Source organism: Schistocerca serialis, chromosome 1 (genome assembly GCF_023864345.2).
Source record: "Schistocerca serialis cubense isolate TAMUIC-IGC-003099 chromosome 1, iqSchSeri2.2, whole genome shotgun sequence".
NCBI lineage: Eukaryota > Metazoa > Arthropoda > Insecta > Orthoptera > Acrididae > Schistocerca > Schistocerca serialis.
Window position 1 is genome coordinate 576466130 of NC_064638.1, and position 16609 is coordinate 576482738.

At 40.0% G+C, this 16609-nt stretch overlaps 1 protein-coding gene across 9 annotated transcripts in view; it reads right to left on the minus strand.

The window, feature by feature from the left end:
- The window catches only part of LOC126476502 (protein pellino-like), a 207137-nt gene that overhangs the window by 113568 nt on the left and 76960 nt on the right, over window positions 1–16609 (minus strand). For 7 of the 9 annotated variants that reach the window (XM_050103553.1, XM_050103550.1, XM_050103551.1 and 4 more), the window contains exons 5-6: window positions 13165–13266; window positions 11549–11728 (exon numbers count right to left, since the gene is read on the minus strand). The exons of 1 other annotated variant lie outside the window; for it this stretch is intronic. In XM_050103553.1, the coding sequence (XP_049959510.1) occupies window positions 11549–11728; window positions 13165–13266 (282 nt within the window). The remainder of the gene's footprint in view (window positions 1–11548; window positions 11729–13164; window positions 13267–16609) is intronic. One more of the 9 variants, XM_050103552.1, reaches the window with a different exon arrangement.

Genomic DNA, 16609 nt, shown 5'->3' on the forward strand with positions numbered 1-16609 from the left:
TGAACAACACCGGGGAGAGGCTACAACCCTGTCTCACTCCCTTCCCAACCACTGCTTCCCTTTCATGCCCCTCAACTCTTATAACTGCCATCTGGTTTCTGTACAAATTGTAAATAGCCTTTCGCTCCCTGTATTTTACCCCTGCCACCTTCAGAATTTGAAAGAGAGTATTCCAGTCAACATTGTCAAAAGCTTTCTCTAAGTCTACAAATGCTAGGAATGTAGGTTTGCCTTCCTTAATCTATCTTCTAAGATAAGTCGTAGTGCGAGTATTGCCTCACGTGTTCCAACATAACTGCAGAATCCAAACTGATCTTCTCCGAGGTCGGCTTTATCTTTTTTTCTATTTGACTGTAAAGAATTCGTGTTAGTATTTTGCAGCTGTGACTTATTAAACTGATAGTTCGGTAATTTTCACATCTGTCAACACCTGCTTTCCTTGGGATTGGAATTATTATATTCTTGAAGTCTGAGGGGTATTTCGCCTGTCTCATACATCTTGCTCACCAGATGGTAGAGTTTTGTCACGACTGGCTCTCCCAAAGCTGTCAGTAGTTCTAATGGAATGTTTACTCCCGGGGCCTTGTTTCGACTTAGGTCTTTCAGTGCTCTATCAAACTCTTCACGCAGTATCATGTCTCCCATTTCATCTTCATCTACATCCTCTTCCATTTCCATAATATTGTCCTCAAGAACATCGCCCCTGTATAGACCCTCTATATACTCCTTCCACCTTTCTGCCTTCCCTTCTTTGCTTAGAACTGGGTTTCCATCTGAGCTCTTGATATTCATACAAGTGGCTCTCTTTTCTCCAAAGGTCTCTTTAATTTTCCTGTAGGCAGTATATCTGACCTCTAGTGAGATAAGCCTCTACATCCTTACATTTGTCCTCTAGCCATCCCTACTTAGCCATTTTGCACTTCCTGTCGATCTCATTTTTGAGACGTTTGTATTCCTTTTTTGTCTGCCGGCCGCGGTGACCGTGCGGTTCTAGGCGCTGCAGTCCGGACCCGCGGGACTGTTATGGTCGTAGGTTCAAATCCTGCCTCGGGCATGGATGTGTGTGATGTCCTTAGGTTAGTTAGGTTTAAGTAGTTCTAAGTTCTAGGGGACTGATGACCTAAGCTGTTAAGTCCCATAGTGCTCACAGCCATTTGAACCTTTTTGTCTGCTTCATTTACTGCATTTTTATATTTTCTCCTTTCATCAATTAAATTCAATATTTCTTGTTACCCAAGGATTTCTACTAACCCCCATCTTTTTACCTACTTCATCCCCTGCTGCCTTCACTACTTCATCCCTCAAAGCTACCCATCGTTGTTCTACTGTATTTCTTTCCCCCATTCTTGTCAATTGTTCCCTTATGCTCTCCCTGAAACTCAGTACAACCTCTGGTTTAGTCAGTTTATCCAGGTCCCATCTCCATAAATTCCCACCTTTTTGCAGTTTCTTCAGTTTTAATCTACAGTTCATAACCAAAAATGTCTTACAATTTAAAACCTGGTTTCTAAATCTGTCTTACCATTATATAATCTATCTGAAACCTGTCAGTATCGCCAGGCTTCTTCCATGTATACAACCATAGTAATTGGTAATGTTGCATCCAATTCACTTCTCTTGCTGACACACCTTGTAGTGGATGTGATACAGCATTGTACACAATGATTCTTTATTTGAATCAACAGCTTGCCAACATGGTGTTTACTTACGGAAAGGCAAATGGCAATGGGTGACGGGCAGCAAGTGTGTATCAGGAGGTACATCCCCACGAACAACAACCACAGCGTTCAATGTTTCCAACAGTGTTTCGCAGTATGTCTGAAACAGGAAATCATGAAGGGCGTACCCGAAATGTATGGACAGCAGACTTGGAGAAAAATGTGATTAACACTGTGGAAGTGACCGATGTGTCAGTACCAGGCAGTTGGCCCATCAGTACAGAGTGGGTCAGTCGACTGAATGGAACGTTCTCCATGACAATTGTTACTATCCTTATCACCTACAGTGTGTGCAGGGCTTACTAGGGACAGACTTTCCACATCGGGAGAAGTTTTGTCACTGGTTTCTTCAACAGGCAACCACAATTCTGGGACCTACGTCATCCATCGTATTCACCGATGAGGCCACCTTTACGCGGAGTCTAATCTTCAGCTTTCATAACAGTCATCTGTGGGATAGTATGCAGAACCCACATGGTATGGTGACAGCAAATTACTAGCATCAGTGCAGCCGGATAATAGGTGACCATATTTTGGGACCAGTCTTCCATCTGCATAGCCTAACAGGCCAGAACTACCGGCGTTTCTTGCAGGTGACTTTACCTCCCATGCTGGAAGACGTGCCACTGATGACTAAGGGTTATGCAGCTGCTACATGATGGTTCTCCAGCCCACTTCGCTGTTAACATGCAAACGCATCTCATTCGTGTCTTTCCTGGTCGATGGATCAGATGGAGTGGTCCAGTTGCACAGCTTGCCCATTCACCGGATCTCAACCATTGTAATTTCTGGCTATGTGGTCATCTCTTAAGTATCATGTATACAGAGCCTATTCCAGCTGTTAAAGCACTGGACCAGCAGATTCGTGCTGCCTTTAACACTGTTCAGACACAGCCTGGCTGATGTAAATGTGAGAGACAGAACATGCTATAGCATGTACAGGGTGTTTCAAAAATGACCAGTATATTTGAAACGGCAATAAAAACTAAACGAGCAGCGATAGAAATACACCGTTTGTTGCAATATGCTTGGGACAACAGTACATTTTCAGGCGGACAAACTTTCGAAATTACAGTAGTTACAATTTTCAACAACAGATGGCACTGCAAGTGATGTGAAAGATATAGAAGACAACGCAGTCTGTGGGCGCGCCATTCTGTACGTCGTCTTTCTGCTGTAAGCGTGTGCTGTTCACAACGTGCAAGTGTGCTGTAGACAACATGGTTTATTCCTTAGAACAGAGGATTTTTCTGGTGTTGGAATTCCACCGCCTAGAACACAGTGTTGTTGCAACAAGACGAAGTTTTCAACGGAGGTTTAATGTAACCAAAGGACCGAAAAGCGATACAATTAAGGATCTGTTTGAAAAATTTCAAAGGACTGGGAATGTGACGGATGAACATGCTGGAAAGGTAAAGCGACTGCGTACAGCAACCACAGAGGGCAACGCGCAACTAGTGCAGCAGGTGATCCAACAGCGGCCTCGGGTTTCCGTTCGCCGTGTTGCAGCTGCGGTCCAAATGATGCCAACGTCCACGTATCGTCTCATGCGCCAGAGTTTACACCTCTATCCATACAAAATTCAAACGCGGCAACCCCTCAGCGCCGCTACCATTGCTGCACGAGAGACATTCGCTAACGATATAGTGCACAGGATTGATGACGGCAATATGCATGTGGGCAGCATTTGGTTTACTGACGAAGCTTATTTTTACCTGGACGGCTTCGTCAATAAACAGAACTGGCGCATATGGGGAACCGAAAATCCCCATGTTGCAGTCCCATCGTCCCTGCATCCTCAAAAAGTACTGGTCTGGGCCGCCATTTCTTCCAAAGGAATCAGTGGCCCATATTTCAGATCCGAAACGATTACTGCATCACGCTATCTGGACATTCTTCATGAATTTGTGGCGGTACAAACTGCCTTAGACGACACTGCGAACACCTCGTGGTTTATGCAAGATGGTGCCCGGCCACATCGCACGGCCGACGTCTTTAATTTCCTGAATGAATATTTCGATGATCGTGTGATTGCTTTGGGCTATCCGAAACATACAGGAGGCGGCGTGGATTGGCCTCCCTATTCGCCAGACATGAACCCCTGTGACTTCTTTCTGTGGGGACACTTGAAAGACCAGGTGTACCGCCAGAATCCATAAACAATTGAACAGCTGAAGCAGTACATCTCATCTGCATGTGAAGCCATTCCGCCAGACACGTTGTCAAAGGTTTCGGGTAATTTCATTCAGAGACTACGCCATATTATTGCTACGCATGGTGGATATGTGGAAAATATCGTACTATAGAGTTTCCCAGACCGCGGCGCCATCTGTTGTTGAAAATTGTAACTACTGTAATTTTGAAAGTTTGTCTGCCTGAAAATGTACTGTTGTCCGAAGCATATTGCAACAAACGGTGTATTTCTATCGCTGCTCATTTAGTTTTTACTGCCGTTTCAAATATACCGGTCATTTTTGAAACACCCTGTATATGCATGCATTAGAGCACATGGAAACCATTTTCAACACATACTGTAACTGTGGCTGCATTGTACATCGCGTATTAGACCGCGGTCTAATGATTCAATAAATGGTCTCTAGCATGGAAACCACGCTTTTCCAGACATAAGTTCATTACACCTTTTTTCGTTCCATGTCCATCCTCTCATCGATCAATCCCCATAGTTTGTACATGGTGGAAAAAAATCACCCTGTATAAACCAAAGACAGTATACGTAGAAATTTGACAAGTTAAGTTTGATGTGGGTGCAAAGACGATGGGCACAAGTACGTCTGTGAGTCTCTGTTAACTGAATGTAAGATATTAATGGTTGCTCTACACCTCAATTTTTCTGGGACATCCTTATTTGCTAGTGAAACATGAAGACAGTGACACTGATCGGAAAGAGAAGAAACATACTTAAAAAGTTAGATCTTACAATCTGTTTAAGATCACTGGCTTAAGGTTAGTATTTCAGAAAGATGAATTACTATGAAAATCATTTGCATCACTGTAAGTACTCCCCCTGACCTTCAGAAAATAGTATCAGTAAACCTATTTTAAAAAACAGCACTGGGAAATAGCATTCATAAATGTCACCATCTCATCACGTGCCACTAAGAAGCACCCGATTTGGATGTCGGCATCTGTTGTTAGCTGACCACACTATTACTCCACCTGGGAGTGAGGGGGTACTTCAGTATGTTTATCGTGAGTTTTTATCGTGGTATTTCACAAAGACATGATGATTAACTTTATGGTAAGTGCACAACTGTCTTGAATTCATTCACAGAGTGATGCACTTTGCGAAGACACCTTGTGTTTTCGACAACAGCTGCAGGAGGCCGAGTGCAGTATTATTGTGGTTGGGTAGTAAATGTGTATTCCTCTGAACGGCTGTTGTCAATGAAAATTATATTTTCATTCATTTACAATGTTGTTTGGTGCTTATCTTTCCTCACTCAAATGCTACCAACTGGATCCATATCTATTTATATCACATCAGTAACGAGAATAAATGGCAAAGAAAATATTATGCACAATATGGATTTAAAAGGCTACAAAGTTGCTTATTATTACTGTTGTTGTGTCAATGCCACCACTTTCTTCAGTCCAAAGCCTGGTCTGATGCCACTCCACACACTACTCTATCACGTGCAAGGTGCCTCATTTCCAAGTAACTACTGGATACCTGCTAACCTTAAAATCCCAAAATCTGGGAGATTCAGTTTTAAAAATCAGGAAATATGAATGATCAAAAACAATGACTATTTTCAGTATAATCCCAAAGCAACTAATGTGAGTTTCTCCGTATGTCATAAAGCTACGTAACTGCTATAAAAACAGTATTTGGGCACATTTTCTTGGTATCAACTTGTCACTTTCACTTTTAAAACCAAATTCCAGTTTTTTATTGTTACTGACACTATTTAACATTTTCTCAGTGCTTTTTTTTGTTTGAACACGCTTTGAAACTTTCTCTGCCATGTGATTAACAAATGGCACATTGGCAGAAAGTACAAAACACAAACAATTAGTCAATAATGCTTCTTTTTCCTGTAATGAAAAACAAAACACTAAATCAAAATAGTTTGAATATGACAAATAAGATGCATGTGAAATAACAAAAATAAAGCCTTTCAGGGACTCCTACAGCAAAATAACATTTTAACCACCCACTCTATAAATATTTATACCAATCACAAAAATGTTGAACAACAAGCAATTTCACTTAAGCACAATGACAACAGGCACACAAAATGCACAGAAAACAGGAAAAATAACAATCAATATATGGATCATGTGCGACTTCCCGATTTCTGTAAACACCTATTCGTAAAAGAGACTAAAAACGTCTAATGAGTGAAGGACTTCTGACTGCTGTCTTAAAACAAATGCTGAGTTTACAAAACATACGCCTTTGGTTTGACAATGATAGGCTACAAATGGGTAGAAAACGTGAAAAATTACGAGTCTCTCACCTAAATCTGAAGAGTTGGCAGGTATGCTGCTGCAACCCACATCCATTTGAAACTGTTAGTACACTTGTCTCTTGGTCTCCTGATATTATTTTAACCCCATACATTGCCCTCTAATACTGAACTGACAATTCCTCGATGTCTCAGAATCTGTGCTATCACCCAATCCCTTCTTTTAGTCAAGTAATGTCACAAGTTTCTTCTCGCCAATTATATTCTGTACCTCCTCATTAGCTAAGCAATCAACCCATTTAAACTTCAGCATTCCTCTGTAACACTTACAACCAAGCCCAGCAGATTTAAATGAGGAAAGCAACATTTCAAGCTTAAATGAAGATGTGCGGAAAAACGGACTAACCCTCGAATGTAGAAGCCTACAAATGGTGTATATGTGGACAAGAAAAAAAAATTCCCGGATTTCCCAGTTAAAAATACACTTTCTCCCAGGTGAAAACACACTTTTCCAGTGTTAAGTGACAGTATATTTTCCCTTATCAATCCTTTCAATAGTTACGGTTTTATACTTGGGCATAGAATTTCCCGGCACTTTAGAAAACGAAACTCAGGGAAAAAGACACGCTTTGGAAATATCTTTGATGTGCAGCAATATGTACACTGCGTATTTTCATATTACGAAACTGTATGTTGGAAATCCACCAAACACTGCATGTTACTCTCCGAATCATTGAAATCGAAACTGCGATGCGCTTTCATAAGCCAGTCATAGCTCTTGTCACGTGATCTCGCCAGCCGATGACAGTGAATATTCAGAGCATAGGACATGTGATGTAGTCAGCCAACAGCAACATCAGTAAGTAGCACGAAGACACAAACAGGGAAAGTTAATAGTTTAAATTAATATATATATATAGTGTTGCTACAAGAAAAGAAAAGCTTTCACATATAATATCAGTCATTAAGGTTAATAAGCTGCAAGAGAAGCTAAGCTTTCGCATATAATGTTTATTTTTTTTGCGCATGTTACACTTCAAGATACATCACACAAATGTGACAGTAAAATTTTTAATAATGACATAAATATCTGATCTTCAGGGTTCGTGTAAAACATTGAAACATCATACATTATGTCATAAAAGAAACAAGAAATCAGAGGATACTCCAAGAGCATCGGAATTTTGTGATCCATACTAAAATTTGCGCATTTAAAGTGCGTACTTAAATTGCACAGTCGTATGTCCAGATTCCCAATGAAGTAGTCCTCGACCTGATATTAAGATTTTCAGTGTGGTTTTCGGACTGTAAATTTTCTTGGAACAACAGTACTGTATTATATTATGTTTGGTTCTTTAGTATGGCATAATGCCATATGTGCTAGAAGATGAAAACGTGCACTTGAAATGCAGCGAACAGTTGAAACAAGCTGGTACTGTGAAATTAAACATTTCATTTCAAATACATTGACTGCCTCTGCGGGAAAGGTTAATAAAAGTCAAATTTCTTTAGCAAACAGACAGAAATAACTTCGTTGTTCCACAAGGCGATTAATGCTCGACTGTCAGAAAGGTGGAAACTAATGACATATTTTAGCCTTCCGTATTTATGTGAATGTATTTTAATTCACTTGATAGCTCCCGGCCACAGATATCGGTTTTGTTTTCATTTGACATGAGAGTAAATGAAGGGAAACAGCAAAAACACTAAATGTAAACACGGGTCACGTGGAGACTACACACTTCCCCACTATAACTCAGACTGCTCTGCGAATCAGCCCCGGATCTACGATATTGCGAACTGAGCCAATACAAAAAATAAATAAATAAATAATAAAAAAAATGATTTTTCACAAATATGTTCATCTTGTAGCGCACATCTTTCTGAAAAGCCTGAATCATAAAACGTGTGTGTTCAAGGAAATTTAAGACATTTGGTCTTAAGTTTGCCAAAAGTCAGTGCCACGCCTCTTCATAAAGCATTCTTCTACCGCATGTCACTGTATTTCGCTCTGTGGAAATGAAATGTGTATATTTTGTAATGGATGCCATCAAATTATATTTAGGACAGTGGAAATTGAAATGCCCTGTGGTGCCTATCCTGCTCCCAGTTGGCCTGTTTGACAGCCTGCCCCTCTTAAAAATCTCGCATTTAATAGGCGGATGCGATTATTTGTAATCAGGAGAACAAGAACTCTTCAGAAGATTTGCACTCTTTACTGCCTATTAGCTAATAACTTACTGTTTTGCACAACATAAAATTAAACATAGGATACATACAACCAATAAAGACAAGAGATAGGCAAGAAAGTACACATTTCTTCAATCTTTAGCTCCTAGCATTTTTTTTCCTCTAATCTTGCTACAGCTTTACATGGTACGCTTTTCTTTCTGCGAAAGAATCTATTACCTCATCAAAGTTCATCATACGTTTTGCTACATGAAAAATAAAAATGTCATTACCTAATACCAAAAAAGCTGTTAACACAAATAATACCCAAGACTGGTGTGGTTTCTCGATATGATTACGTCTTTTGTCACTGTCTGCAAGGTAAAACAAAATAGGTCTTTCTAATATTGCAGCAGTTTTGTAACACACACCAAATAAATGACTGTTTTGGCACAAATGGTCATTTTTACAACACGACAGAATATAATTCATGAAGTACCAATATCAAATGCCTATTAGGCCTACTACAAACAAAATGTTACGAAATAGTTTCACATTTCATTCATACGCACCAGTTTCTCAAGCATGAGATCGAAAAGTATTATGAAATTTTTATATAAATTGGGATTCCAATTTATATAAAAAAATTCTTATTCTTCCATAATTTGTGTGATGTCCCCGTTTCTTCTCCTTTCTCGTTCTAACAAACAATCTTGTCATCACCAATTCTGTAGCTATTCCTACCATTGTCAAAATTTGTTTATCGATTAAGTTCACTAACCCTGCCAGAATCACGTTTAGTTATCCCGCGATTATTTTCTGGTTAGGCATTATTACGTGTTCGTACAACACGTTTTTCGCGTTACTTCCAGAATAGAACTTAAGCGGCTGCTAGCCAGGGACTTTACAACTGGTCCTTACTAGTGTAGCGATCTGGCCAAAAATTTTCTGTGACAATTTCATTTTCTTGGATACACCGAGAAGATAACACACAATCTCTCCCACCTGTTATTCCTGTTAGTCGTCTATTACCATTCTAGTAGTCTGAATTTATGGATTTCGCTAGTAATTATAACACCACTGATCATTCACAAACACAATCAACCACATAATCAGAGAGCAATTGGCATTCATCCGTTTGGCTTCACTCCGCTCAGTTCGTATAGCCCCATCCCCTTTTGTCTTCAAAAGTTTATTTCTACATGCGACTAGGATTCTTCTGACAGAGACATCACATACACTATGCACGCATTCAAAAATCAACTTATGATTCATTCAGAAATCAACTTAAAATGTGTTCAAAAACCAACAGGGAAGGGTTTCAAAATCATATGAATAACCAATAGACTGCACTGGATGCTAGGCGCTTTGTGAAACAATTTTTTTTCCTCAAGAATATGATTTTGGCGCCCCCTTTTCCTGGTAGCATCCAGTTGCTTGCACAGCCAACAGCCACAGTCCTGTGGTCAGAAGCAGGAGAATACACTACTCAAACGTGACTCAATTGCGCATGACGCACGAGCCCCTTGTAACTGCTAAAACGAATCTAATGTAAACAGTTGTGACTTCACGCTCATCAGGGGCAATTTGTTGTTATTAAGCATTGCATAGTCTTCCTAAAGCCTTTTGACACATTTTGCTGTTGGCAGACACTTGCATGAGCACTGTGTGTGATTGTATATGGCGCATTTCCTTTGCAATTTAAGTTGTCATCTTTTTTTTCTCTCTCCTTTATGATTTATTGTTGAAGTATTATTCTGCAGTAGTGGGATACAGTACTATCATTTGTTAGAGTATCGGTTCTTACCAGTCAAAACTACAAAAATGTAACTAATAACCAAAAAAAAATTAAAAATTCCTTGAATTCTAAAAAATTCCCGGGTTTTTCCCGGTTTTCTTCCGGATGAAAAAATTCCCAGGTCTTTCAAGGGTCTCCCAGTTGTCCCGGGTCATATACACCCTGCTACAGAAAGTATTTCCATCTGTTGCTGGTGATGGGAACTATCAAAACTGACAACGTCAATTTTGATAGTTACTGTACCCAACAACAGGTGGCAACATGTATCTCTAAGCTTGTGCATCTGAGGGTTAGCCCATTTTTCCGCGTATTTCTTCAAATGATTCACACTTCATTAAACCCTGCTGCAAAGATTCAGGCACCTTTATATGTCTTGATCTGCTAGGGCATAATGTGTGTATTTTGATACGGCACTCATTGCTCTTCCAGCATGACACTTTATTCCATGACCACAATCTCAACCGGTGGTTCAGCTATTTAATGTATACTGGCTTTCAATGTCTGCACTAGCTGTATTAATTTTTTGCAGACAGGATGCACAGCTGAACCATCCACTTATTTTACTGTTTGCTTTCTTTGCTGCGTAAAATCTCCATCCTGTCGTCTCTCGAGTGTGTTCTGTGTCACATGATTGGTTCAGTCATGATCAAAGAACAATTAAAGGAATGTACAAAATTAAGCAATTGTAATTCACAACACTTAACACTGTACTGGAAATCAAGGAGGCAAATAACAATAAGTGCCAGAGCATTAAATTACAAGAAGAACAAAAACAACAATTACATAAACCAAAGACAGCGTATGTAATCTGACGAAGCAGTTTGATGAATGCAAGATGATAGGCACAAACAAGTCCTAGTCTCTTGCAAGCTGAATTTGCGACATTTAATGCTGTCCCATGTCCCCATTTTTCAGGTAAGTCTTCATTTCCAAGTACACAAACATAATGACACTGATCAGAAAGAAAACATACACCCTTACAAAGTTAGATCTTACAATCTGTTTAAGATTACTGGATTATTGTTTGTATTTCTGGGAGACTAATTACAATGAAAGAAAAAATAATCTGCAACACTGCAATTATTAAACTTGACCTTCAAAAGATACTCCAAGTAAAACTGTTGCAAGATCAGTACTGAGTGTCAGCAGCCATAAACATCATCTCACCTCAACTCATCACATTGCTTCACGTCACACAGAAACACCACATTTGGATGTCTGCATCTTTAAATATGCACTCCACTAAACAGTTGTTGTTACCAATGAAAATTAGATTTTCATTCATTTACAATGTTGTTTGCTACATATCTTATCATTCATAAGTATTACCAATCAGATGAATAGCCATTTACCATTTGAGAAGATCTGTAATCAGGATGAATTACGAACAAAAGATTACGCAAAATAAAGATTTAAAATGCTAATAAACTTACACCCAAGAATATGTTGCAAGCCTCATTGAAGCCTGCTGCGAAGATTCGGACATCTCTGCAATTCTTTCGATCTGCTAGGACACGACATGCATACCTCGATACGGTACTTGTTGCCCTGCCAGCATGTCGATTTACATCCATGACTACAAAATCGATTGGTGGCTCAGCTGAGCGTCCAATCTGCAAAATGTTAAAACTGTTAGTACATACACTGAAATTTACCACAAAGAACGTACGTGTTAATGAAGAGACAACTCAAAACTACATGGAGAATCACAGAAAAAAAGGCTCCTTTTTTTTGTGGAGATGCAGAGAAACTGTTACTGTTGTTGTTGGCCACACTGCTATGAGTGGCTTTTCCTCCACTCGCAAGTAAGCATGTGTAGTGTAGGTACTTTGTCACTGTAGTGTTCACTACAGGTGACATAAAGCAGCAATACAAGTATTGCATTAAGAGTCAACAGCCATAGTCTTTCGAACCTGTACATATTTGCTCGGAATGCCATAAGCATAAACTGTGACCCATGTGGTTATTCCTCAAGCAATACCAATTACCAGAGCAGGAGACAGCTGGGGTGTATGCTGTAGGACAGCAAGAGAGCAGTCAAGTATTCTACAGCCCTCTTTGCAGTGAGCCGATCACTCACATGCCTTCATACTTGCAAACTGCTGTAACTTTCAGACAAATTACTCCAGACTGCACAGCCACATTCTCCTGGTCAACTACATAGTGCAGACACTGCAGCTACACTGCAGTGACTTGGGTGTTGTCGAGGGGAACCAGAGATCAAGAAAATCAGGGCTTGTTGGTTAAGAATGGCTCGTGGCCTGGAATGAGGGCAGCAGGCACATAGATAGGAATGTGGCACCAGTGAGTTTGCTCTAGTCAAGGGACGGTGAGTTATGCACAAAATACCACGACGTGAAGAAGTGGGCTGGAAGGGGAGATAGAAAAGTGGAAGAGTGCGAACAGGAGGGTGAGAGTGTAGGATGAGTGAAAGAGTCATGGGTTGAGTTAAGTGGCCACTACCACTTCTACCTTTGGCCAAAACACACTTACTGGTGACCCACTCCTACCCTGTGCCTATGGCTCTCTCTCCACCCCAGCCTCACATTTGCTACCCTCCCTGTTTCTTTATCAACTTGTCCCAACACAACCATAGCCTAGCTGCAGAGCTAGCACAATGTTGTCAATCAGGAGAACACTGCCATGAAGAGTGTGTACACATATAGGGCCGTATGTGTAAGTTCATTCTATTAGGCCTATTCAAAAGACTTGACCAAAAGCTAACAATGTTCTCAGTTATTTTATGTGCTTAGATTCGGCTGGTTAAATCGATTGAAAGTTTGAAGGAAGGCAAGAGCATATCACCTCCAACGCCCAGTAAAACACTATGCTGTTCAACTGAAGGTTGGTTTGATGACAGCTTTTCTCTTTACTTAACAACTCAGTATCTCAACTATTTTGGGAGTTGTTAGTGCCACTACTTCCATTATTTATACTCCAAAACAACATTATTCACTTGGTATAATTCCAAATATCTTTAGTTTCCCAATTTGAACAATTCATTCCATACAAACACTACAGAGAAGAGAATAACATGATGATGGTTTACCTGAAACATGTCTGTTTCTCTGTCTCTTGCATACTGAACAAGAACAGTTTCAGAGACGGAAAACTTGTAAATCACATTATGTGATTTTGAATCCAGCGCCGCCTGAAACAATGTTTTTTTTTCCCAAAATCACAAATACTTTTACAATCTGCATAGTACTACATAATCATTATACCTACTACAGCTGTGAGTCACAAACAATGGCCGTCGAGTTTAGGCTTGTTCTGCATACATACATCACGCATTCTCTGACAGCCAATGACTTTTCAGTAGTGTTCTGAGCACTCTTTTGTGAATGTCATAGCCAATGAGAGCATTAAACATGATCATAGTGTGTCTTTAGTGAATTTTTATTCCATTTATTGCAAGTTGTCATCGCTGATAGTGGTGCTAAGGGACAAATTCTACACAAACAGAGAATCTGCTGGATATAAATGTTTTCTTTAAATGCAAAGCGTATACATACGTACGTACACACACACACACACACACACACACACACACACCAACTGGCACTTGAAACCAGCAACAATGCAATCCGCATCCATGTCTCAAACTGCCATCATTCCTGAATCGGACTAGAAACACTGCGTGAAGGTACATATAAGCAGTCACACGAATGAAGTGTGTGGTAAGGTAGAACAATGTTGTTCTACAACTGTTTTTTCAAACAGCATTATACATTTTCCTCTGGCCAACATCAATGTCTACAAAGGAAACGGTATGCCCTCAACATTGGATGGATGGATATGTTGGTGTAGCCACATGACAGCAAGGTCTTCAGCACCCACACAAAACAGTTGGGGACGTGTGTCGGTAAAACACACTAAACAGGAGTATAAAACAGCAAGGTAACTAAAGTAACAATATATGGAAACCTATGTGTGTACCCGCACTGAAGCACAAAACGAAGTATCATGCGAATATTAAAACATTAACTAAACAGAAAGAAAGTAGCAGAAGGAGTTAAAAGATACAGCAGATGGACATGGCTGGTGGACTGCAAGAATAAAAAAGGATGAGCCAGTCACTCCGCAACACACTACAACCTCCAGCCTGAAACCTTACGACATTGTACAGGCACATCACAAAACTTTGAAACTTTAGACCCACTCGCCCTATCAGCTAAAATAGAGGGCAGATACCCACCAATAGCTGCTTCTGCCCTTGTGTCACAGTATAAAATGTACTCTGTTATAATATGGCGTACAGAGATTTGCACACCACAAGCATCACAAAACTGGGAATCCTCTCCCCATGGTAAAAAGCCATGTAAGAGGGCAGTGACCAATTCACAGATATGTAAACAGCAGGAGGAACACCATAGCTATATACTTTACTTCACCAACTGCAGCTCATTGTCTCTTACTGTAAGCCATTCCTCATCCCACAACTGCATGAACTTCCTATGCACTGCAGAAACAGCAGCCTGCTGAGGAATAGGACACTGTGCCACATCCTCCCCTCTGCAGGCCTCCTTAGCAGCCCAATCGGCCAGTTTGTTTACCCGGATCCGTACATTCCCTGGTACCCAGCACAACTTCTCACCTGGGTGCAGTATCTGTAACGATTGTAAGGCACTAAGGGAACTGGAGCAGACGGGAAACCTTTTGCCCTGAATACATCACATCTGTCCAATGCCTTCACGAGCACGTGGAGCTCTGCTGAGAAAACTGTATACTCATCATGAAGGAGAATCTTAGTGACATGGTTGGAGAACAGTACAGAGCAGCCAAAGGAATACCCTTGTTTGGAGCCATTGTGTACACAACTGTGATGCATACCAAAAAAGTTAAAAAAATAGAGACTGAAATGTAAAATCTGGTGTATTATCTTTCTTAAAATTGGTCAAGTGTATCCATGATGTAGATTCACAATGTTTCTGTCTTGCCTATAGCCAACATTTCTTTTAGCGACTTATTCTATACCAAACGAAACTGAAGACCTGTGGAGGGTGGTCAGCACCACTGAGATTATTGTTGAGAAACAGGGAGCAGGGAGCGGAGGCGGCCAAAGCATACACTTCACTACCCTTACAAGTGGAGCACTGCCACACACTAAATATCCATATACCAACACCCTGCAATTCCAAAATTAAATATAGACCAGTGCTTTTGATTGACAATACTTCTCTGAAAAAAACTTTTCCAGTATTCGTTCAAAGAATAACGGGAATAACATATATGAATCTATCTTCATCAAAATAAAAGCCTCTTCAGTTCTTATGCCACATAATTTTGTAAAGGCAAAATGTGGCTTGCATATATCGTCTCATTCATACATGATAAAAACAAATTTCATAGGAAGAATTATTTCTGTCACGGAGTGTTGACATGGGTGGGGGATGAAGTAAGAGACCAGAGTGAATGGTGATGTAGCTTAAGGTGCCAGCTATCTCAGATTACAACTGTTCACATTGGTACGCTTTTGTACAGGAAATGAATTCTTCAATAACTGGATGATATCAATTTAATTAGTACCCATTAAAATAGGAACTGTACTAAGCACACAGAGATACATGAGCATGTATAGCATCAGCATGGCACGCTTTAGGCCATAGCTTCAGTGCCAGTCATACAATACTTCTATTTTTTCTCAGTGTTTAAATACACCTTATTTGCTACGAAGTATTCAGTCCAATTCATAAACCGAGAAAATATTCCATAAGCTTGCGTTTGCTAACTAGATACCAATACACAGTTATCTTTTCCCAAGATTCAAACATTTCAACTTTGCACAATGTTGATGGCACGAACTACTGTGTATCAGGTTTCCAGGGTTACTCAGACTTCTACATTCTTCGAACCATCCCAAAACTATAATCTAAAACCATCACAAGGACTCCTGTCATTCAACAAATAATTATAATTAAATTATCACTCAACATGAAAACACATTCAATTAATATTTTCTATGATCCCCATGCAACCACCGTAAGAACATTGTTCTTGAAATTTATTTCTACGGAAAATCTCTTAAGCAATAAATGTTTAAATGACTTACAAACTAAAACCCATTTGCAAGTTAATTCCAAACATGCCTAGAACATTTCTCTCAATTGCAAGGTTCGCAGAAGAGCTTCTGTAAAGTTTGGAATGTAGGAGACAAGATACTGGCAGAAGTAGAGCTGTGAGTACCGGGCGTGAGTCGTGCTTCGGTAGCTCAGATGGTAGAGCACTTGCCCACGAAAGGCGAAGGTCCCAAGTTCGAGTCTCAGTCGGGCACACAGTTTTAATCTCCCAGGAAGTTTCAGATCAGATCATAATACAGCATGTTTCACAAAGAATGACCTGATTTCTAAACTCGATATTTACTGATAAAAATATACTACAAACATGAGGATAAATTACAAAATGCTCACAAAAATCTTTAGCTATGCTATAACAAATGCTCTGTGCGTCCACCACTAGCAACAAGAACATCATCTAGATGATAGCTAAATTTG